The sequence below is a fragment of the Condylostylus longicornis genome, unplaced genomic scaffold, assembly GCF_029603195.1.
Source record: "Condylostylus longicornis isolate FDR11 unplaced genomic scaffold, ASM2960319v2 ptg000010l, whole genome shotgun sequence".
NCBI classification, from domain to species: domain Eukaryota; kingdom Metazoa; phylum Arthropoda; class Insecta; order Diptera; family Dolichopodidae; genus Condylostylus; species Condylostylus longicornis.
The window spans coordinates 19,490,520-19,516,251 of NW_026577979.1; the positions used below are offsets into that span (position 1 = coordinate 19,490,520).

Consider the following 25,732-nt stretch of genomic DNA (forward strand, 5'->3'; position numbering starts at 1 on the left):
ATATTTTCAAATTAATATTTAAAAAAAGTACAATTTCTCAATTCTATAATTTTCTTAAAATTTCATTAGAATTTATTTATTCTCATTTTTATTTTTAAATATTTACTAAAGCTTGTATTTGTTTTTTTTTTCCTTTTTAATATATTTATTTTTTGAGATTACAATTTAAAATCGTTAAATTTACATCTTAATCATTTAAAATGTAAATTAATTGATGTAAACGCTGTTAATTGTGTTTTTTTTTCCTTTTTTCATTTCTGTTTTAACTAATTTGCTTGTTTTAACTTCAATTATTTGTATTTATTATATTTTATAACTTCATTTAAGATTTTATATGTTTTTATATTTATAATATGATTTTTTTTTTCATTTTTCAACTGTATATATATATATGAAGTTATTACATTATATTCTATATGCATTTATATTGAAAATAAGTTTATGTTCATTTCAGTTTTTATTTGATTTAATTTTTCTTCTATTTTTTTTTATAAATTTCTTGAATCCTTTCTTAAATATTTTATCAGCTTTTAATTATTTTTAGTTTTGGGTTGCGTTATTATTTTCCTTTCTTGTAATATAATCATATAATTATAATGCTAATCACCATTTATATTTTTTCTTACACGTTTACATTATTTTCATTAAGTTTTTCTATGTATAAATATAATGTAATTAGATATATATATATATATATATATATTTATATATATATGTATATTTCAGAATTTAGTTTAAATAATTATATACATATATATATTCATACTTATATATTTTTTTTTAATTATATCATTCGTTTTTATTTGATTTTCTAAAATAAATATTTTTTTTTTAAATAGTAAATTTTTTTTTTATGTTTTATATAAAGAATTTATTGTATTATAATAGTAATAATAATAATTATAATAATAATTCATTAATCAATTTACTATAAGATCTAGTTACAAAATACAACAGGCCGTTGAACAGCATCTACTAGAACCACCTTTACTTTTTTGCCTTTGATCTAAAAATAAAATATTTAAATTAGAAATTTTAATAAAAATGATTTTAATTAATCGAATTACATTATTAATTTTTATTTTAATTATTCAAAAATTTTTACCTTGAGAATTAGGCTCAGGCAAATTATCTCTTGGAACTAAATGCATAACAGTTGTTTTGCCAAGTGGAAGTCCTAATGCACCTAACGTTACGTTGCAATGTAAAAATCTACCTTGATATATAAGACGAAGAATTTCAGCTTTAGAAACAAGCTCAGATTCCCAATCTAAAAAATAAATTAACATTTAATAAAGAAAATTATTAAAATATTAAATTTTCAAAAGATATTTATATTCTTTAAATTTTCTATAGAGAGATGATGTAATTCATAAAGATTAATTGAGTGGCTTAATTTAGATACAAAAGCGAGTTTTTACCGTTATTTGTGATACATGTGGAATCACTAATATTTATTTTATTTTGCCAAAAATATTTTTTCCCGATTTTTTTTTTAGTATAGAAAATGTGTTTGGGCTTTTTGTTATTTTAAATTTTTTAAAAAATCAAAATAGCCTAACCTCTCTGTTGATTAGGATACTTTGGCTCCATGAAGTTACAAAAATTTAATGAAATGTCAAAGTCTCAAAAGAAGCAATAAAACTTAAATGTGAGTTAAATCACTCTACTTCTGATATATTACAGTCAATTATGATTTAATATATATAAAATGTTTCAACTAAAATGTAAATAAGAGAATTAAATAACAGCTAAATTTTAACTATTTAAAATATTTAAACACTATAGGCATATGGATAAGTTATCTAATGCTATTTATCAAATTTTCAATGCATAAATTTAATTGCCACGCCTAAACTGTTATAAAATTAATTGATACATATACATATAATATGTATATGTATCTAGTTATTTCTAAAATTCAAATAATACACATTACAGATTGAATCAAAATGCCATTCTTAGACGAAACCAAACCAACTCTATCAATCTTAATTATCAAGTTTAATTAAAATATTAAAGTAAGTAACAAATATGAAGTTATTTTGTTAATAAGTATACTTATAAGATTTAATAGAACAATGAAATTTTATGAATTTCAAATCTGACCTTTTTTTATCTAATATTTTTTTTAGCTTTTTGACTGTTTACAATAAACATGTACATTTTGAAACTCATAAATAACAAAATTATATTTAAAAAAAAATTCTTATGATTTTGCGCTCAAAAAAAAATACTAAAAACTGGCATTCACTTTTTGATATTGATAAGTGCCTCTTATCTGGCCATGTTAAAACAAAAATATCAAATTTTAGTATAAGTGCGTTTTTATGTACGTAGTTGCTGTTTACAAAATGTGTAAAACAAATATGTACATAATAATTGGCAGATAATAAGTCAAATAATTACAGTATACATTTTACAGAGCTTGTGTGCTGATAGAAGGAACAAATTTAATTTAATTTTATTTTATGTATGTATGAAATACAAAACTCAAAAAAAATAAATATAGGACCATATCAGTTTATGCAAAAATAGCTAAACAAATCGTATACGAGTAATTTTTATAAAAACGTAACTTTATTTAAGATTACTGTTAAGTCCAATTAAATTTTTGCGAAGTCGTTATGAACTTCTGAAGTTTTCAAATAATCAGTATTAATGTTAATTTACTAATTGGAGCTTAAAATGCAAAAGAAACACTTATACAACAAAAAACACACACTCACTTAAATATTTGACAAATTTTTTTAAGATTTATTACTACCAAATTTATCAATTTTTCTTACCATCTGGCCAATTTTCAAATACTGTTTGTGCAATATCACCAGCGCTATCAGATGGACTAAATAAAAATTCCTTTGTTTTTCCACTAACGAGAATAAGACGAAGATTTATCTAAAAGAAAAAAAAAAACAATTAATTAATAAAAAAAATTTAATTAATTTTAAATGATTTTAATTCAAATTTAATTTACGACGCAAATTAATATATTTTTATGTACACACATACATATATATTACTCGTATGTATGTATAAATCTTGTTATACAATTGAATAGATTAGAAAACAGTCGATAGATTTTTTTTACATAATTTTAATATTTCCTTACGAATTTCAAATTTTGTAAACAATTTTGCAAATTTTTTATAATTATAATTTAAAAAATGAATCAAAATTTTCTATAAAATTAATCAATGTAATGCTTTTATTTATCGAACTTCTGCTCTTTGCATAGTTATTACTTATTTCAGAAAACTTTACATCTCTGACAGCATTTTAAGTTCTTATAAATTAAAAGATGGCAGCTTTGTATAATTAAAATATATTGAGAGAGAAATTAATTTGCAAGCTCCAGGTAATTGTCTAGTAATTATCTAGTAATTTATGAAAAACTAAATTTTTCCTAAAACCTACTTACATATTACTTATAGAATTTCTCATCAAATAATATTAGAACAACGGAATGTAGAAAAAGGATACTAATTTTATTTAAAAAAAGGAAAAGGTCAAAAACAAATAAATAATTTCGAATTAAAAATTTATTATTTTGTAAGGAATTTTGTGTCGCGTACAATACAAAAAAAATATGTTTTTCAGGTTGATACGAATTTTGAATTATAATTGTTAAATTACAATATTCAGAATTGATTTTTTATTTATTTTTTGAACTAATAATTTATTGAAATGTAACACCATGGTAATTTGCTTATAGAATGATAGTAGTATGTAGTCGATTTCGTTATAAAATTGAAAATGAATTGATTGATGTGCCTTCAAAAGAGATTGATGGTATTTTGAAGTACGATTTATGAATTATAATTATTTGTAATATGGGACGTTGATGTATTCTATTAGAAATTAACACTAAAGCATAGGTAAAAATGTTATTTTATTTAAAGTAATTTATTCATTAATTTAAAATTTTACCTAAATTTTTTGAATATTAATAAATAAATAAGTAAGTACATTCTTAAATTTTTTAATGAAACTTTGTTCGCTACAATTATATAAGTAGTTATTTCTAGTTTCATCAGCAAATTGTTGGCACCAAAAATTTATAAGTACAACAGAAAAATTGAAAATAAGTGCATAATATGTAATTCTGAAAAATACCATGTAACAGTAACTTAGATTGTGATTTCGAACCACTTGTTTTTACTTTTTTATACACACATTAAATTTAAAATTTTTACTTGTAAATGAATTTTAAATTTTCATTAACATCAAATATCTCTAAAATGAATTCCACATTGGAAATAATAAATTAAAATTTAATTAAAAAAACAGATTGTGTCTTTTTATTTGTTGTTTTTTTTTCTTAGTTTTAGTTTTAAACGTCAGTCAAATGTCAAATGATTGCATTTGAACTAAGAATTATAAATAAGTATGACTTCTATTTTCAATAATAAATATGCATGTACACTTTTTCCATTGTTAAAGAGGGAAGTAGGTCATTTACATATGAACTGTATAACTATTCACATATACAAAACATATTTACACACATAATTGGTTATCGTTATTGCAATATATATACGTAAGTATATATGTCGATTCAATAACATTGTTTTGTGTTAAAGTTCAGACGACTGGCTAAAAAAAATTATGTCTCTTTCTGCATCTTTATGTTTTTTTTTTAATGCGCCAACAAGTAAACATGATTTTTTTGACAACGACAAAAGTAAGTTTTTATATACATATTTGCTGTTAAAATTATTTTACAATCTGTCAAAAAACAATTAAAACTTTTACGATTACTACAATAATTGGTAAATTTTTTTTCAAATATGCAATATAACTCATGGCAGAAGGTTTACCCCACTTTATCATGGGGGTAAACTATTAACTTTTAATATACATATTTGTAAAATATTCCTATTTATATAAAAACTTCTACGTGTACTTATTTATAAATATGAAAAAGTAAACATCTACATACATACATCCATGCATATCTAAAAATTATAAATAAAATTGTTGCAAATCATAATGATGAACAAATAACAAAAAAAAATCTGATGTGGTCAGCACATAACCGACCGCATTGTATATTGTCTAGTTAAGTGAAAGGGTTACAGAATATTATAAAAATGTCTTTTAAATACTTCCTTTCAATTTTTAGGACATTAGTAAGCTTATAGTTAACATACCTAGAAAAATGTAAATTTGGCTGTTAGTAGAGTTTCGCTTTGTGCTACCCGAATTCCCTGAAATGCTCGCCAGTTAACCAGAACTCAAATATTAAATTTCAAGAAATTCCATCAATTCGTTCCGTAGATATGGTGAAAAATGTAAAATCGGCCCGCAAATCAGTTTTCGAGCCCTGATCTTTCCAAAAAATTTATATGTTCACTGTTTTAATACGAGGAATTCATACATTAAATTTCAATGAAATCGGTCAATTATTTCCCTTTATATACGCAAAAATGTATATTTGGCCCGTAGTAAACGTCCAGTTGCTGATGCCTGATTTCTTGAAGTTGAAGCTTTCTGAAAGCTTATATATGAAATTTCAAGTAAATCGGTTGAATACTTTCTTCAAAATGTTCAAAACTGTAAAACAGGCCCGCTAAAAAGTGCAGTTCACGAGGCCTGATATATCCCAAAAGTTGATCAATCCGTGCCATGGTGGAAATAAACTTACATATAAAATTTCATCAAAATCGGTTCAGCAGAACTTGAGATACACGCGTGCACACACAGACCGACAGACCGACAGGTTGCTAAAAATAGTTTACTTACACTTCCCTACTATGGAGAAGTGCATTCCCACCGAAAACTCGATATGCAAAATTTGTTGCCATCACATAACCTACCTATTGTTTACACAATACGGTCGGTAAAAATCAAATAGCACATAACTTATTGAAGTATGGGTGAAAAATGAAAATTATATTGATTTTATTATTTTGCAGTTTCAATGCTTTTTTAAAATGTTATATTATTTAAAGTATAACAAAATCTTTTCCAATAATTAACATTAATTTCCGGCAAACCATCAACAAATTTTAATCATTAAATAAAACATCATGTAAACAATGAAGATGACGGTGTATTTTATTAAAAAATATTTCGTTTTACTGAAAACCCCTGTAAAAATATTGCAAATTTTTATGAATTCAAATGGTATTGTTAACACAATACATACAGGCGAACAATATTGCTGTATGTTTTATGCATGTCTGTAAAATATATTAATAAAACACTTGGAAAGGTTAAAAGTTAAATTACAAAATTTACTTAATTTGATTTTTTTAAATGTTCTTTATATTAGTAAATTTTTCAAAGAGCGAATAAATTAGTACTTAGTATGTAATTGTTAATTAATAAAAATGATATTTCTAAGAAAGTTGGATAAATCAATAAAACCTTTTAACCTGAAATTATTACAATAATGAATTTATGGAAAAATTGTTATATGCAGATTAATATTTCTTTCGAATTGAAAGTGATTGTCCAATCGCTTTAAATTAAAACTGTTTTTCGTCCACTTTTGAGTAAAATTGATTTTTTCACTCATCAGATTTTATTATCATGATCAGATATTTTTTTAATGATGTGAAAATCTCTGCCAAAGTTATAATAATTTTTTTTGAATCCAAATTTATTTAAGTTTTATATTTTCTTATAAAAAACGGGTTTTATACAATAGTTCGATTTCTATTCGTATATTTTGTCGTATATGTCAGAATTTCAAAAGACAGAATTTCAAAAGAAGTTTAAATCGCTTTTCTGAAAAGTATTTAAAATGTCGCTTAGAATACACTTTTCTGATAACTTTCGTACAGTATGAAGAATACTACAAAATAAAATCAATTTACTAAAACAACCGTATAAAAAATTTTTAGCTTGTAAAAAAAGTTGTTTATTTCATTTTAGTATTCTTCAGTAATTATGATTCTCGAAAATTAATTACTAATCAAATACATATCAAATTTTAAAGTTAATTGTGTGTGTATTCAAATGAGTATATATATATGTAGTGTAAATTTAAAGTTTTCGGATAATACTTAAGTACGAAGGTTTTAAGAAAGTGCCATAACGAAATTCATAAAAATACTTTTATCAAATATTTAAATTTATTTTTTTTAAAGGCGTACATGTATAACACATGTTTTTTTTAACCGGAATTTATTTAATTACTTTTCTAAAATAATATGTGAAGTTTAAATAAAATGAAATACCTAAAAAGAAGCGATACACAAAATATATATTCTATTTAAGTTGTTACTAAGAACCTTAACATTGGATAAGTATTTAACCTTAGCCTATAAAATTGCTCATTGAATATGTAAAACAATTGACAAAATTTGTTCCGTTTTTCAATGATTTACTTACTAATTAAATTATTGTAGAATAAAAAACTGACAAATTCTTTATTGATATTTAATCGTATTTTTTTTATTCTTGAATCTCACAGCACACACTTTCATCAATTTTTTAACCCTGAATTACAAAATTTTCGTAAAATAAAAATTTACAACTTATTTATGTCTAATAAATAATGTAATTAGGGTACCAAAAATCCTTGAAATCATCAGGTTTTTATATTTTGTAAGCATTTTTTTTTTTTGCAAAATTAAAGAAAAAAAATTGTATCCGCTTAACACAAAATCCGTTTGACCATATGCTGAGTTTTGTTGTCGGAAAATCATTTTTTTTTTTTTTGTGTTTTGTACAAACTTTTGTGGGAGTAAAATAAAAAATCCTTTGTAATTATAAAATTTGTCTAAATTTTCAATTTATTAAGTACTTACATATTTATATATATACATATGTATTTAAATTAGTTACATAAATTTTGTAGAAAAAAAGGTAAAGTGAAAAAACAGAATTGTTATATAGATTGCATGTTTTTTTTGTAGCATTAATTGACAGCTGTATTTTAATTTCGGAAGATTGGTTCATGTTGAATTTTATACTATAAGAGTAACTATATCTTAACCACATAAAAATTATGTAAGATCACATGATGGAGGACGTAAAACATTTTCACTGTGCCTGTGCGCCGGTAATATGGAATTATAGACATTTCTTGGATGCCTTCTTTCACAAGGAAGGAGCTGCCGCAAGCATCTTTGGTGTAGTGCTTCGGGCTCGCTATTTATATTGATTGATTTTGAAAAGTAATTTGCGATTCTTATTTTATTTCGAATTTTTTATTGGCCAGCGAATTGTCGAACCATAAAATTGCTGGCCTAGTGCATGAAATTCACGTAGACGACCAGACTAAGACAAGGACTAACAGTATCACATAAGTGTATATACTATGTATTTATAGAAAAAATAGTATCTATTGAGTTTTAATTCTCAAATTGATGAGTGTGAAATCTAAAAACAAAATTTTAAAGGAAAGGTTGTTAGTTTATAAATGTATTCGTGTTAAATATTTATTTTAACATTTTTAACTTTCACCATATTTCTTAATACTACAGCTTTTTCTGTTTAAAATTAAGTATATGAAGGTATAAATCATTTGGCTGAACTAAAAAATCAACGTGCAATTGTTAAAAATATTTCGAATTTTCAATAATGAAAACATGTCAGGCACATGGATTAAATCTTGCGTAAGTGCCACAATAAGTACTTGAGTGATTAAGTATTAAAAATTCTAATATTTGACTAAGAATTTTATAGAAAGAAAATCGAAAAAGACAGACAAATTGTAATTTTTTTTACGAAAGAGAACATGAAAATAAACGTTTAATTTTTTGTACTTGTTTTTTTTTTGTTTTGTAAAAGAATGTTTAGCCTTGTCAAATTGCGTGACATCTAACTATAAGTACATTTTTATTGTTCTTTATACTTTTCCTTTTCTATTACCATACGAATTTCGTGTTCTCTTTTACAATTCATCAATTTATTTACAATACAAGTGTATGTACTTACTTAAATACTTATAATATTTGTATTTACATACATAATGTATGTATAGGCATGTTTGTAACACGTGAACATTTCAAATAAGCCTTAGTCTTAATGCCTCCTTTCTATTTTCAAAAATAAACGCGAATACTTAAAAGAAAACAAAATAAAAATAATCGCGGATACTTCAAAGTTTTACTACTTTTTTTCTTTTTTTTCTTTTCAAGTGTTATAGAGGGCTTGCTTTTCCATTTTCGTTTAATTACCTCATTAGTGCGGTTATGATTTATCTATTTGAAAAAGTCATTTTGTGTAAATGTAAACATTTAATTAAATTTTTCACTCAATTTTAACATACATATGATTCATATTGTCTACATTTACTTATATTGCACGTACATATCACATATCTATATGGAAATTAATTAAAAAAAAATAAATTAGCAAAACAATTGATTATGATTTATGAGTAATATTTTTGCCCCTTTTTAATTGAAATTCATTTGATTATTTGTCAATAAAATTTATAAAATACTCCTAATCGATTCCAAAACTTTGTTAAGAATTTTGTAAAACTAACCTATAAATTGATTAATTCTATAATAGATAAGCTTTAATTCTATAATAGTTATGCAAGCTAAACATAATTAGGACGAAAAGATTCATTTCAAAATTTGACAGCCGTCAATGTAATTAAATTATGGGTGCATGAAATAAAGACGCAATTTCAAACTAGATTGTATTCAAAGGTTGTAATATTTTTAAGTTGCTGTTGTAGTTTTCTCATAATACAAAATTTTGAATTTTCCATTTTTAGCACTTTTCCAAAAAAAATTTGAAAAAAAGTGCTTATTAGTATCACTCTGTCCGTCCGTCCGTCCGTCCGACCGTCCGTCCGTCCGTCCGTCCGTGTGTCTGTTTACAAAACTTCTACACCCTTGAAGATAGAAAGCTGAAATGTACATAGATGTACATTTGTATGTACATAGATCTTTACTAGAAACTTATTTCTGTAGAACAAAATTTTTACCTATCTCACCACCTCTAGAAGTTATACCTCCCCAAAACCCTAAAAATGGCCTTTTTCAACTATTTGTTGCATTGAAACCATAAGCATTTTTGAAATTTTGCAAACGCAAAAAGGCAGTGGCTTGCTTCCCCTAGCGCGGTATACTATAGTTAAACTTTAAAACAACAAAATGGCCGTTCAAATTTACCGTTATCTAAAATCCCTTTTTTCCAAATTTTTGATTTCGTTTTTCTTCTAGACCCCACCCTGTAGAAGCTTGAAATTTTAGGGGCTTTTAGACATTAAAAAATAATTCATTTCGTTAAAAGAAAATTTTTTTGCATCTCCATCCCCTCACAAGTTATTGCCTCTTGAATTTTGTAAAATTTGAATTTTCGACACCTTATAGTTCCGAAACCGCAAGCTTTTTCAAATTTCTATAAACGCAAAAAGCTAACGGTAAACTCCATGACATTAAAAAATATAATTATTTTTCTTAACTCACACAATTAACCCTTAAAATCGAGCATTATGTTAACCCCTCTTTATATTAATTTTTGCTTTATTTCAAAGACTGCATGTATGCATCATTCTAAATGTATGCAATCCTAGAAATAGCTTTGTACATGAATGAAAATAATTTTAATAGTGTGATAGGTATACATAGACTGCATTTAAAAGCAGAATTTTCACTTGTTGAAGGGAAAAGTGCTACAATACAAACCATTGGTTTGACCCAACTTTATTGAATTATTGCTTTGTATCTTGATTATATTTTACTTGTCGTAATTAAACAAGATTTTACAGTTGTCAAATTTTGAACTACATTCGTGGCATACATTTTGCAAAAGAAAACATAAAACTAGCTAAAACACTTGATAATGTTATGAGATCAAAGTTGTAAAGTTTACTTTTTGCAAATGGAAAAAAAGTGTTAATAGCACAAATAATTTTTTTATGTTTGCATTTGGTTTGCGTTTCTTCAACTGTCAAAGTACATAACAATTTTATTCAATTCAGCCCCTATATTTTGTTTTTTATTTTAAAGAATGAAATTACGAGTATCAAAAACAAATGATACAATAAAATAATTGATGACATCTAATAAAAATTCAAAATTATGATCCAAAATTCATATTGTAACGAATGCAATTTTTTTGTCAAGCCTCAAGACTGTTTTATAAGCATTGCTTGCAAGTGCTGTATTTGTGCAAGCTTTGCAATTGCGTTGGCAAAATGGATGTTGCGGCATCTTTGTATATTGATATTTTTTGTAGCTGTACAGCTGAGGTTTATAAATACTTTATATTAATACACTATATTCATTTCCACTTTCATTTTATGATAATTACATTGATACTAATACTTATAATATTTACCGACACGGAATTGATATTACTTATTCATCAACACATACAAATACATCTATACATACGTGTACATACAAATATTTTGCTGCAGGCATTCGAATCTTGCATGACTTTACAAAGTTTGATCTCTTTACTTTACATGAACATACATGTATTATTTATTTTCAAACTTAAAAATCATCAATGTTGTTTCTTCAAACACCTCCCAAAACACTGTTCCTACACCAACACTTCACATTGCATTGGCTTTCCATCTTCCATCTGTGATATATTTATGGTCTTAACATACGTTTGGTTTCTAAATAACTCAGTAAAAAAATCGTTGAATTTTTTAAGCCAAAAAACTTAAAAAAAAATTTGACAGTTTCTATGGCTAAAAATATATAACCAAATGTGAAAAGTATGGTCGAGTCATATTTCTATCAAACAAAATCTTTTCTCTTTCGTCAAGAAAACTAATAAGTTTAAGCCTAAAGCATTTTGATCCTTAAAGTGTGTTCTTCATTACTTATAAGTATATACATATATGTACTTACATTTATGTAAATGTGTAGATATAATTACAAATATGTATGCACACATGTTTACAATATGTTATTTTTGACAACGTCGTGATTAATCGCTTAAAAATTCATCATTGTTAATTAAAAATTTTTTAAAAGGCTATGATTAACTATAATCATTTACAAGTTTAACTACAAGTTTATGTGATTTATCAAAAAAAAAACAATTACATGTAGGTTAAACAATTGCACGACAGTATAAGAGAATATCATATATTTTTGGTTTTTTTAATAATATAATTCAATACCAATTGTACGACAAAATTCCCGAACAATGCAATGAAAGCGTAATAATTACGTGTAGTGTTTATGTAAAAAAAAAAAAAACTTAAACATCCAAGCAAGGTATTAAACGCTCAAATAATTCAAAAAAATCTGATGTGGTCAGCACTTAACCGACCGCAAAGTATATCGTCTAGTTTAGTGTTGCAGAAGATTATGAAAATGTGTTTTACAACTTCCTTACAATTTTGAAGACCCAACATTTTTTATTTTTTTTTATTTCTACCTCGCTCCTGAGAGGAGCACAGGGCTGGTGCACGATATTGTAGATAACCATGAACACCAGTTTCTTACGTCATTTAGTAATACTACCTAGGTGACGAGCCTACCGCAGTTTTTTATTAAATATTTAAGGTTATACTATTTATTTTGCTGGTATTTTTTAATATTATTGGAATTATGGAATATATTGAATTATTGAATATATTAGATATTATTGAAATATGGCAATTAGTTAATATGTATAAATGTTTAACGCAATGTGTATAAAGCTATATAATATTGAATATAATTTTTTTAGTTGACTATATTATTTGAGGACCCAACTAAATTTTTAATTAACATTCCTCGAAAAATCTAAATTTGGCTTTATGTAGAGTTTCGCTTTTTGCCATTGCAATTTCCTGAAAAGTTCGCCAGTTAGTAAGTACATTGAAAATTTACACCGAAAATTTCTCATCGGTCATTCAATTTGGAAGAAAATTTATTTTTCTTTTTTCCTTTTCACCTTTTTTCTAGCACTAATAAACAAATCTGTGGAAACCCCCAATAGTTATAACAATTTTTAACAATTTTATAATTATAATTAATGCTGTAATAATATCATTATTGTAGTCGTTATTAATTTTCATTTGTGTTAACTAATTTTAGTTGTTCTTGGTAAAATTTGTTTGTATTACAAATAATCAATACTTGTATTTTTTCCAATACATACATAGTATGTACATATCCATTTATTTTATTATTAAATATTGTGGGAAATTCCCAAACTTAATGAAAATTTTTTTTCAAATCAACGAAAACATTGGCAACGGTAAATATTCTTACAGCATATAGATAAATACATATGAAAGTGAAAACTTTGGCATTGGGCATGAACTAACTTCATACACTTTATACAAATTCTAAATTATACATATTAAACGAAAATAAAGTTGGGTTAAACCAATGGTTTGTATTGAAGCACTTTTCCCTTCAACAAGTGAAAATATTGCTTTAAATACTGCAACACTGAATTTTAATACCTACCACACTATTAAAATTATTTTCATTCATATACGAAACTATTTCTAGAATTCCGTATACTAGGATGAATGACATATACAGTCTTTGAAATAAAGCAAAAATTAGTATAAAGAGGGGTTAACATAATGCTCGATTTTAAGGATTAATTGTATGAGTTAAGAAAAAGAATTATATTTTTTAATGTCATGGAATTCATCGTTAGCTTTTTGCGTTTATAGAAATTTGAAAAAACTTGCGGTTTCGGAAGAATGCGGAAATAAGGCGCCAAAAATTCAAATTTTACAATTTTCAAGAGGCGATAACTTGAGAGGAGGTGGAGATGGAAAAAAATTTTCTTCTAACGAAATCAACTTTTTGTTAATGTCTAAAAGCTGCTAAAACTTCAAGCTCCCAAAACATGGGGTCTAGAAGAAAAACGACATCAAAAATTTGAATAAAACGGATGTTAGATAATGGTAAATTTGAACGGTCATTTTGTTTTTTTAAAGTTTAACTATAGTATGCCGCGATAGGAGAAGTAAGCCACTGCCTTTGCAATATTTGTAAATGCTTATGGTTTCACTGCAATAAATAGTTAAAAAATGGGTTTTGGTTTGTATAGCATTTTTAGGGTTTTGGGGTGTATAGCATGTAGAGGGCTGTAAACATGTTCACGGGCGGACGGGAGACGGATAGAGTGAAACTAATAAGCACTTTTTTTCAAAAATTTTTTGGAAAAGTGCTAAAAATATTTCTGAATGTTGTTTCTATGAAAAATGCATTTTTTGCATGTTTTTAAATACATTAAACACGTTTTACTGGACAAACTATGAAGGACAGAGGAAAATGTTATATATAACTTTTAGTTCTCATCGTAGCTCATCGAAAAACACAAAAAATAACAAATATTTTCGAGAAATTTTGAGTTTTATATAAAAAAATTTCAAAAATTTTTTATATGTAGGAAAAGTCCGTTATCTTTTTTTTCAGCCTAGTTCTTTAGCTGTCGAACATTTTTTGGTATAGAAACTATCTGCAACTACCTTGCATACACAATTATTTCGCTTTTATTTTATTACGATATTTTCTAACACATAATGTTGACGATTTTTTTTTTCCGTTATACAAACATACATACCTTATTATGTGCATTAATGTGTATGCAAATTAATGAAATCTCTATTTAAAGAGAGATCGCCCTTCGCAATATAGATAAATAGTTTGGTATGTAATACATACATATGTACATCCACGACTACATGCGTACGTGTACAAATTTTACCGATCAAAAAACAACTTTTTTTTTCTATTTACTATGTGAGGGCGCGCCCGTCTTCAATTTCCTTTTAAATTCTAATACAATGAAGTAATTGCTAAAATACATATAAAATTATATACAAATATGTACGATTATATCTATATATAACTATGTATGTATGCATAAATTACTGTAAGTTTGAATGTCATATTCTTTTATTTAAATACATACATACATAGATGTCAGAACATGTTATTTAACCCAGATTTATGCACGATTGATTAACTTTATATGCTAATTATGTCATTCTGTAGACGTCGTTTTTTTAGAATTTTCACTATTAATCTCATATTTTTTTCGAATTTTTCTTTTTTCTTTTTTTATAAAAGCGCTTTTTTTAAAGTAATTTTGTCGCCATGTAATAAATTATTTTCTATCCCACGAAGCAATTCGCTACTAGCTAACTATAAGACACTATACACATAACATAAAAAGAGAAACAAATACAAACAATTGATTTGATGACATTTTCGTTTTTATGATTTAATATGCCTATAAAAGATGATGCATTTAGACCCTGTTTCTTTAGATGATGATTATTTTTTCTCCTTCTGTTACCGCTCTTTATTGTAATCGCGTTTTCCTATAAATGTCGTTATCAATTGATTAAAAAAAATTGGTTTAATAACTTTTGCTGTTCTTAAACGACTAAAATAAAAAATAAATTTTCTTTTATTAAAAAAAAATTAAAAAAAATTAAAATGCGTTTTCTTGATTTACACACGTATTGTGTTATCAAACCAAACATTCAGGGTCTAACTGCCTTTTGTTAATAGCTTCTTGCTTTTGTTTACTTCAAACATAACAACTTGAGTTTAACACATTGAGTAAAAATCCTATAAGTATTGCAAATATGTACTAGACTTACAAAAAGTCCTTTCTTTGTGTATGTAATTTTAAGCAGTTTTTAGGCAATAATTTGAGATTGTGCTCAAATATTCAAATAAAGTATGGTATTATCAACAATATTTAACATTTTAATGTCAGTTTTTACATGAGAACTCAGCACACTGGTTGGGGTCCTGACGGGGCATTGCCTTTTGGGGAAAATGGTCAGGAGGCTTGGCGTTGCTATGACGGATGTATTCGTGGGTGCCGGGATGTTGCGGAGGTGGAGGATGTAGAGCATGTCCTCTATGCCTGTCCGTTTCTGTTGTGAAAGAGAAGGCGTATCTTGGGGGCTTATTTTTTGGATGACCTGGGGGACTTTTCTGAGATGTCTCTAGGGCGGCTTTTGGACTTCGCCAGGGAGATTGGCTGGTTTGGATAGGGGGTCTTGTGTGTCGAACTGCATGAAGGTTGTTGGGTGTTAGGTGTTTCTGGGGGTTTCCAATGGGCCTTTTTCTGTTGGCCTAGTTCATGGGCTATTGCGCGGGTGTACGGGCGGAGCCCCCTCTCTTACTTACTTTACTTACTTATATGAGAACTGCAAGAACGGCAATACCTATACTTATATAGATTAAAAAATAATTTATTATTACAATGTCCAAATAATAAAATTTATAATTTAAGTTTTCGTATGGCTTTAAAGTTATTAAAAAGTTTTTAGTTTCATAAAATTCGTATCAAATATAATTATTACATATGATTATTACATATGATATTACATATGCTTATATAATTTTTCAATTTCCTTATGAAAATTTTTTATCATCCTTTAACATCCTAAATCTTTGGATAATATTAGAAATTAAATTTTATTAAAAAGTTAAAATAAAAAAGTAAATAGGAATAAAGCAATTTTCTTACATGTATGTACAGTGACTTAACGTGAAAATGATCCAATACTTATTATCAAAAAAAAAATATTAAGAATAAAATAATGTAGCATCAATATTTTGTACGAAAACCTTTAGTCAGGCAAACAGATTTTCAATGATGTGGAGGCAAGTATTATTCAAGTGAATTCGAACGGCATTTTCAGTCTTTTCCCTTCCCAAATATAGTAACAATTTTCTTGTTATTGAATTTTTTCTTACTTTTCTTAATTTTAGTTTTTTGGTTGTATAATTTAAGGGATGAATTTAAAATTCAAAGGTAGATCATTTTTATGTTAAGTTACTGTATATTAAAAACTCAATATACATATTTAAATAAAATAGAAGAAAGATAAAAAAAAATGACAAATTAAATTCCTTTTAAAAAAATGGAAAAAATCTTATACAATTTCTATTTTTTTAAGCGAAATGACTGATAATGTGTTCCAAAGAATTCTAAACAAACTTCTAATAAAATTAATGATAAAAAAAAATGAAATCTTGCAATAGATAAAAGAATTTTTGTCACCGCCATTTATAAAAATTCCTCTATCATCTATAGAAAATAGTTCTTTCTTAGATAGAAAAGATAGAAAATCTTCTATCAATAAATGTTCTATATAAGTTAAATGAGTCAGAATATTACAAGCTTTTTGCGTTTTAAATTTTTTATTCCAGTTTCTCCAATATTCTTTTGTTATAAAAGAAAAATTGAAATTACTTAAATTCTCTTTATCTATTTCAGGGGGATGAGTAAATTAGATGTTCCCAACTTGTCATTACTATACTTTTCTTTTTTTCATCATAAAGGAAAGAAATGTTGGCGTGGAAAAGAAATTTCCGAGGACATTTTTTTAGTTTTTTTTTTTGTTTGGCATATTTTATTATAGAAACGTGTTTAAATAAAAAAAAAACTTCATAAATGAAAGGACTTTATTTTTTTTCGCCTTCTTTTTGTACTTTTTGTTTTTGCTTTTAGTCTGAACGAAATTAAATTTAAGTGCAGACTAAGTAGCATAGACTTTAGAAGATTGTGTAATTAGCTCTTAATATTAACATATACTGTAATAAAAATTAGAAGAGTAAAAGAAGACAATAAAGACACTAAACAAACTTCTTTTTTTGTTTTCTCCATTTTTTATGGCATAATTTCTTCTAATGCCTCAACAATACTTATTCCATATATAAAAATGACTTTAACCCTATGGTACTCTTTATATCCGTCTTGGCAACTAAGTTTTATTTTAAATCAAAAAATTACATTTCACTTTAAGTGAAAAGTGTTTATCATTGATAAAGAATGTCAATTTATTATTCAGGTTTGAAAGAGTAAAGTAAGTATTATTTATCACATAAATTAATAATGATAACTGTTATGCAATAGTTATTACAAATCACAAATCAAAATTTTTGTACCTCCGTAAATTTTCTCCTCACTAACCTAATTGTTTACTTTATATTTACATGCTCAAGTTTTGAAGCGGATTCTAAATTTCGATCGTCCATTCATGTCCATTCAATAATGAAATAAAATGACATCAATTCAATAATGGCATATTTCGATTCAGAGGCTTTTTTATATCGAGATAAATTTTCAAATCGGACTCAAATTTATTTTGACATTTCTACTTTGATTCCGACCTCTCTTCCGACTAACATATCTGCATTTTGAATTTACAAATGAGCTGTGATAAATTGATTGAATTGATTATAGTGGTAAAGACACAAAAAAACTAATTTGATAGGTTTTCAAAGATCCAAAAAAAATAATTATCTTTTGAATTTGAAAAAAAAATCGCCGATCATAAATAAAGCTTTTTTGCTAATTTTATATGTTTACCAGCTAAGACTTTCGCAAATAGATCACAAAACAGATTAATTTAGAATTTATATTTTACTATTAAATAAATTATTATTAATTATTTTAAGTCTTTACTTTCATCAAGGTCATAAATCATATTTTATAAGGTATTTTCGTAATATTCTTTTAGTATTTTGGCATATTGTTAAAAAATTAACATATGTATGGCAACAACTACATTTATATTTAAATACATATATATTTAAACATCAATGTAATTAAAATAAATCGCTTATTTTCTGTTTGTTGATGAACAAGGACACACAAAGCCATTTAAATATTGTTGGAAATTTTTAAAAATAGGTATTGAAATACTTATATAATTTTATGTAAATATTTAATGATTTTTCTGTATTTATATATTATATATGTACATACTTGCCACGTATACATAACTTAATATAACTAAATAGCAATAATAAGAATCTCAAATGGTTTATATTAAAAATACATGAATACAAATGGGTGGTGTAATGCAGAGGCGTACAATTTACAAGTTGAAAAGGTCCTATTCAAGGTCACCAACTATACAAGTAAAGATTTAATGATTATTACTAAATAGTTCTTGTTATCTTTGTGTAAGAAATTTCTCAAAGTAAAACATATTTGGTATAAGTAATAATCTGACGTAATTTGTAACAGTATATATTCGAAAATTTCTGTTTGAAAGTTATTTTAGAAAATTGTACATTTTAGTACATTCTGCACAAAATAAAAAGAAAATTAACATTTGTATGGCGTTTATACAAGCACTAAAATTAAAATTCAAATTTCAAGCTATATTGACTTTTCAAATTGAATAGAAAGCCTGCATTTGTACCGTGAAATAAACGTCAACATAAATACTACAATTTTAAGATTATACTAAACTTTCATGTAACACAGGATTGAAAAACATGATTTTAATAGTCAAATTTTAAAATTTTTCGACTTATTCACTTTTAGTATGTATGGACATTTAGTATGTAACTAAAAACGTTTTTATTACTGACTTAAATTCAATTTTCAAACAACTTCTACAAAAACCATAATGCGAATTCAACCAAGTCAGTTTTCAATCATTTAGTCAACAGAACTGTTTCCATAAGAACTAAGAGCATGATATTTATTTTAATAATAAAAAACAGGAAAATCCTGACGGATTTCATTTATGTATGTACGTGCATGTTAATACGAATTACATCTATATCACTTTATCCTTTCAATAAGTAATTTATACAAATACTTTAAGTTATATATTTGTAACTGTTATACACTGGTACTTTGATATATTTGACATTTTCCAAAAAAAAAAAAAAATAAGGACCCTTTTAATAATAAATATTATAATAATGTGTTTCGTGCTAACCTTCTTCAGATGCCCTATATAGCCCCCCATTGAATAATGAATCGATTTTCTTCTTTATTTTAATTTTCTCCTTTTTTTTGCATACCATACCTAAATATTTATTTTCAATCGAAAAAGAAAAAAAAGGATTCTATAATTAGATAAAAAATGTCTTCATCTCTTGACCTTACAAAATACCAGAAGAAAAAAAGGATACTTATTATATGATTCCAGCAAAATACTCTATGTTTATTAGACGAACCGAAAACAAGGAAGGAGGAAAAGGAAAATGCTTGCTATACAAAGTCTTAAAATGTTTTTCTCGCGTACACTTATTTTTAATACCAAATTTCTAATTTTAAATTTTCTTGATACATATAGAACAAACCTTGAAAGCTTTTAAATGTTCAAAACATTTTTATAATACACATACACAGTCACACACATGAACTTTTAAAAAATTTTTTAAAAATTATGTTTTAAGGATTTATTTTTTGATTTTGTACATTAAATCAAAAGAAAAGGAAAAGTGTCTATCATGCTTAATATCGCGGTTATTTATATATACTTGTGTGCAGTTCTTTAGTAGACGCAAAACCTTTAATCAAAATTCAAGGTTTTTGCTTTTTTTAATGAAAGTGTATTTATTGGTTTGAAATAAATAAATAATAAATGAAATTTATTGCAAAAACCTGACATTCAAATGGTAAATTTCAATTCCAGAAAATTGAGAAATTGATTGAGAGAACAGAGAGCAATAAAGATGTGGGTACTAAAGGAAACTGAATGTCCTTTATATATCATACACTGGTTGTCATTTTTTGGAAATAGTGAACAATCAAAATATATACGGTACTAATTAGTAAGACTAAAACAGAGCGACTAATGACAGCAGTGTAATTTGGCAGCGTTCTTTTTAAGGAATTCAAAAAAATTCAACATTAATCAACAGTTTGCTGATCTTGGTTGGTGAATTTAAAAGCAGTTTTATTTAATTAAATTTTGAGAATGCCATAAAAATTTTAATTTTTTCAGACTTCAGAAAAAGTAATTGCTAATTCTTATATTAAAGACTAAATTTTTCTTTTGAATCGTTGCAAGATGTTCTGTAAACCGTATCACTTGAGGTGATAGGATATTGTTAGAAAGTATTTTCGTTTTGGTTATAGAATTTCAAATTTCGAAATGGATTTTATTCTGAGAACCACATAATTTTTGAATAACAAACCATGGCGGCAAGTAATGCGACTAACATATAATGTGGCTGATTGAATTGTGCTTACCAGTGAGTTATTTTTAAAACAACAAAACTAAATTTAACAACTCAAAAACTTTTTTAATAGAGTTTTATTTGTTTTTTTGTAGTACTGTTTATTTAATAGAGTGCCTTAAGTATAAGCAAACTAGGATTAAAACAAACAAATCAACTATACTTGTTATTTTGTCCTATAAACTGTAATTATTAAAGTTTTATTTTACAAATGAATACGTGAGATCTAAGACATTTTACAAGAATTAGAATTAAATCCCATTGAATAGAAAGAATAGAATGATTTTTTTCTCAAAAATATTTTTAAAGAAAGCTTTTAAACGATTCCATTATTAGAAAATTGGTAAATAATGAATTTTCACGGTTGGTATTTTCTAAGTACATGAAATACTTAAACGAGCCATAAAACAATACCAAAATTATTGAGGGCATTCTTTATAAAAAAAAATCGTTTAATTTCACTCTGCTCTCGATTCATACACATATTTTCATTAAAAACTTTAACATTATGGAATGATTTCTTCAAATTCAAAAATCTCAAAAAAATTCAGAAAACTGATTAAAAAGCAATTAAATTTTAGAACTTTTAGATGATAAGTAAAGTAAGAAAAAAAAAACTGGAAATGAAAATTTATAGCTTCTATGCTTTGAATATATTACAAATGTCATTGTCTTCATAATGAAGCATAATAGAGAAGAATGTTTTTAAAATTGATAAAAATTGAGCGGAAACAAAAAAGTTTATTATAATTTTTTTCTGTTTTTCAACCATTTATGCATACATGCCATGAATTGTTATATGACACTTATCTCTAGCAAAAAAAATAGTATTGCACAATCTTATGACTCACTTTATTTCTTCAATCAACGAGATTTATTTTGTGTTAAATGAGCTAAATGAATGAGTGACGACTATCTATACAATATTTGAATGATTGGTGGGGTGAAAATTATTCACTATAAATAGTTTTGACAGTTTGATAACCATAAAAATTTAGATATTGTTTTTTGTTACAAAAATTTAGAACTTTTAATTTGATATTTCACAAAAAAACAAATTATAAGGCCTCAAATGTCAAAACTTTGTTTACAAGTTTGGAAGTGATTGAACCAGTTAACAGGTAGAAGATCCAATTGCTCTATAGTCACCACATTTTGCTATTGCCTAGCTTATTTCTTATCTGATATTATAATAAAACATGGAAATACGATTAATTCGGAAGATTCGAGTAAAACAGAGGCGCAAATTCATTAATAGAATTTTTTTTTCCTGCTTATTAAGCAAATTGCTTTAATTCAACCAAGGTATGAAAAAATTTTTATTAAGTTTTTTCTTAATATAAATTTACTATTTTTCATTTGGCCTTATGACACTTAGTCGTTTTATATGACGGTGTACATTATTGCAAATACAAATGAGTATTGAACATTTTGTGATGAGTTTTTATGGCAGCAGACGACGGAAGTATGACGTTTTATAAACTTCTGTAATCAGAATTAATTAAAGAAAATTGTATTGCTTCTTTTGCTCTCTGTTTTATTTATTTTTGTTTTACTTTGTTCTTATATTTTTAAATTTTAAATGACAAATAAAAATTTTATTTATTTTTTTTGAGGACAAAGCGCAATATTAAGTAGTTAAAATAATAAGAGTCAGACGTAACGATGTATGTGTGCATAAATTGTTTAAATTTCGCTTTCATTTATTATTTTTTTCTTTAAAATTTTTTAATGCAGTTATTTGCATTACTATACTTCATAAATTATCATGTCATGACTATTATTTTATTTAATTTTTCGTTCAATGATCTTGAGTGGGTGTTAATTTGGAAATTACGTTTATACACACACATACGTATAAACATGCAAGCAAATAAGTAAATAAATAAGTAAAAGTGATTTTTTTACTTTTTAAATTTATTTTAATTAAAATAAATGATAATTTTGTATATTTAATAAGATTTACTTTTTATGGTGCAAAAAACTTTTATGAAATAAATTTTGTGGAAAAAAGTTGAAACATTTATTTGGAGAAATTTTTGAAACTTAGTATATTTACTTATTGAAAAAATTTTGAATTATCGGTCACTAGAATTTGTGCTTTTGCTTCTTCTTATAATTAAAAGAAAGCAGATTAGTAATTTGAGGTATTTCTCATGAATCGACGTCAAATACTCATTAATTCGTGCTCTATGAAATTCGTTCTGTGTATTAAAAAATTTGATGTTAAACAAAAACAACATTAGCATTAGTTTTTTTGCCTTCAAAAATTCAAAAATTCAAGTCCAATTTACACTTTTTAAATTTGAATACGAAGACCCAGAAACAAAGTTATGAATATAAGAAAATGCCATTTGAAAAAATCTTTAAAAATAGCAAATATTTCAGACAAAACTAAAACTGATTGTCTAAAGGTTGCATTGTGATATTTTTTTCTCCGAAAATATTATTTGTGTTCCATTTACATGTTTAAACTACACATAAACAAATATTCGAATTTGTAAATTGAACAGTTTTTTTTCGGCAATGAGTAAATCATAACCTTAATTAAATTGGCATTAGCATTTTTTTAATAAAGCTTTTTTTCTTTATTGTTCAAATAACAATTTGATAAAAAAAAAGACATTTCAAATGCATAGTATAATTAAATATCAAAATAACTCCGTAAATGTACGAAATCATCTACTGAAAAGAATAACGTTACTGCACATATTATTTGCGCATTTGTTCGAGGTCAAATCTTCAACGATATCATATACCAGTGCTTTGCTCCTCCCAGGAGCGAAATAGGAAATAAAAAATTTGTTCGAGGTAGTGTATTGTTGTGCTCAGTTTTTGCTACTCATGAGTAGTTTGAAAAGGTAAATGGAATGCAAATATTGATCAATTAGAAAGTACAGTTAAATTTAGACACAATATCAAAAATTTAATTTAAACTTCAAAATAGCTTAATTCAAAAATAATGATTTCAATTATAGCCCCACCAACCATTACCTTTTTAATTTTTCTTGCACTATTTTAAATCTAACCATTTTTGACAACAACTTTTGCGAATTAATTTTACTTAAGTTAATTTTATATTTTTGGTTTTTGGAAAATAAATATTTTGCTAGCAGTGATAATGAACAATACAATAATTTTCTTGAACACTTTAACACTTTGTTACCTAATAAATTTTTACGCTCCTAAATCTTTTCCTATAACAGTAACTATCACTTGTTACTACCATCATTATTTTGTGCGTTTTGTTATTATTTCTTCATCAGTATTTTCTTTTTCTTCTTCTTCATTTTCATCACTTTCATCATCATTATCATTAATTTTTTCTCTATATTTCTTTGAATTATACGAGTATTCTTTTGCATAAAATAATTGGCGTTTTCTTTTAAATTCCTTTTTGCGTTTTTCCTCTTCTTCTTCATCTTCGTCTTCTTCTTCTTCAATAAGATCCATTGCCACTACTACTTCTCGAAGTTCTTTTTCTCTTTCCTAATAAATTTTCATTAAATTTTTATTAAATTTTCAAATACTTTTTTTAACTAAATAACAGCTTTGAATAAAATTTTTATAAATGTGGAAAGTGTAGTTAATTATAAGAACCGATTTATTAAAAAAAATTTTTAATATTAAAATATGCAGTAAATACAATATTACAGAAACTTTGGTCCTGTACCGTTTATTTATTACGTAAAAAATTATTATTAAAAACTGTGGAAGTTTTTGTTGTCACTTTAATACTCTAGTAAATATTCATTTATTATACTTAATATTGATTAAGTTTAAATAATTTAATTTATTAATTCAAATCAATCACAAACTTTGCTTATTAATCTTTTAAGAACATTCTATAAAGAAATTGAAAAATCTGAGCTTGTTATCTTCATTTTGTTCGTCTATTCGTCCATTCTTACACTTTAATAATGTTCTACACTTTTAAACATAAAATACTGAAATTTTATATGCAAATGGATTTTTATAACAAAATGTTGATCCACTCTTCTTCTTGAGAAACTACAGTCATTAAAAATCTAAAAATACTATTTAATAATTCATTGTGTACAAGCCAAAACAATTTCTTACGTTCTGCAATGATTTAGAAAAAAAATTTGTTTCCTCTACAACGAAACAGCAAAAACGAATCTTGTTTTAAAATTTTAAACCAAAATGCGTCTGAAATTTCAGTTTAAGACTGAAATTTTAGCAGTTTATTTAGCTTTATTAAACGGTATTTCGTATTATTGAAACTTTTTTCTCCAACTTAAGTTAGCGCTTTTAAACCTTAACTGATTTAATTTAATTAGCCATTTAATTAGCCGGATACAAGTTTTGATATTACATCACATCCTAAAGATATGCAAAGGTTTGAAATAAGTAAACATATTATTAAATTTAATTTGTCAAAACTGTTTAGTTCTTTCTATAAAACAAATAATTTGTAAATGAACAAATTTGATTTTTTCTGCAACCTTTAAAAATTAAACTTTTTCTAATTTCTCAAAATGCAATGTGGTGAAATTGTTTTCAAACATTTAAACTTTATAGTTAAATTGGAAGAAAAATAAATAGCTTTTGCGATGCTATTTATTGCGACAAATCCTTAAACATAATTATATTAATAACCTTCTAACTACGTTATGCAATTATAAAAATGAATAGTTAAATTAAATATCAGTTGCAATCCTTTTAAATTTACATTCAAAAATTATAAGCAAGAATTAAAAATATTGAATACTTTTGATAAATTGAAAAATATGACTTCATATTTCCTATTAGACAAATAACAATTTCGAAAATTACAAATAATTAACAAAAGTACTTGAACAAGCTCATACATATATGGAATTCCTAATCATTAGTCAAACTAGTTGGCTTTATTACATTTG

The 25,732-nt window shown here is 25.4% G+C and overlaps 1 protein-coding gene across 1 annotated transcript in view; it reads right to left on the minus strand.

Annotated features, from left to right (window-relative positions):
• Positions 1 to 742: 742 nt before the first annotated feature.
• Positions 743 to 25,732, minus strand: part of LOC129618647 (ubiquitin-like protein 3) — an 81,749-nt gene continuing 56,759 nt past the window's right edge. The window contains exons 2-4 of the mRNA XM_055533527.1: positions 2,790 to 2,898; positions 1,106 to 1,270; positions 743 to 1,006 (exon numbers count right to left, since the gene is read on the minus strand). Of these exons, the coding sequence (XP_055389502.1) occupies positions 942 to 1,006; positions 1,106 to 1,270; positions 2,790 to 2,898 (339 nt within the window). The 3' untranslated portion in view covers positions 743 to 941. The remainder of the gene's footprint in view (positions 1,007 to 1,105; positions 1,271 to 2,789; positions 2,899 to 25,732) is intronic.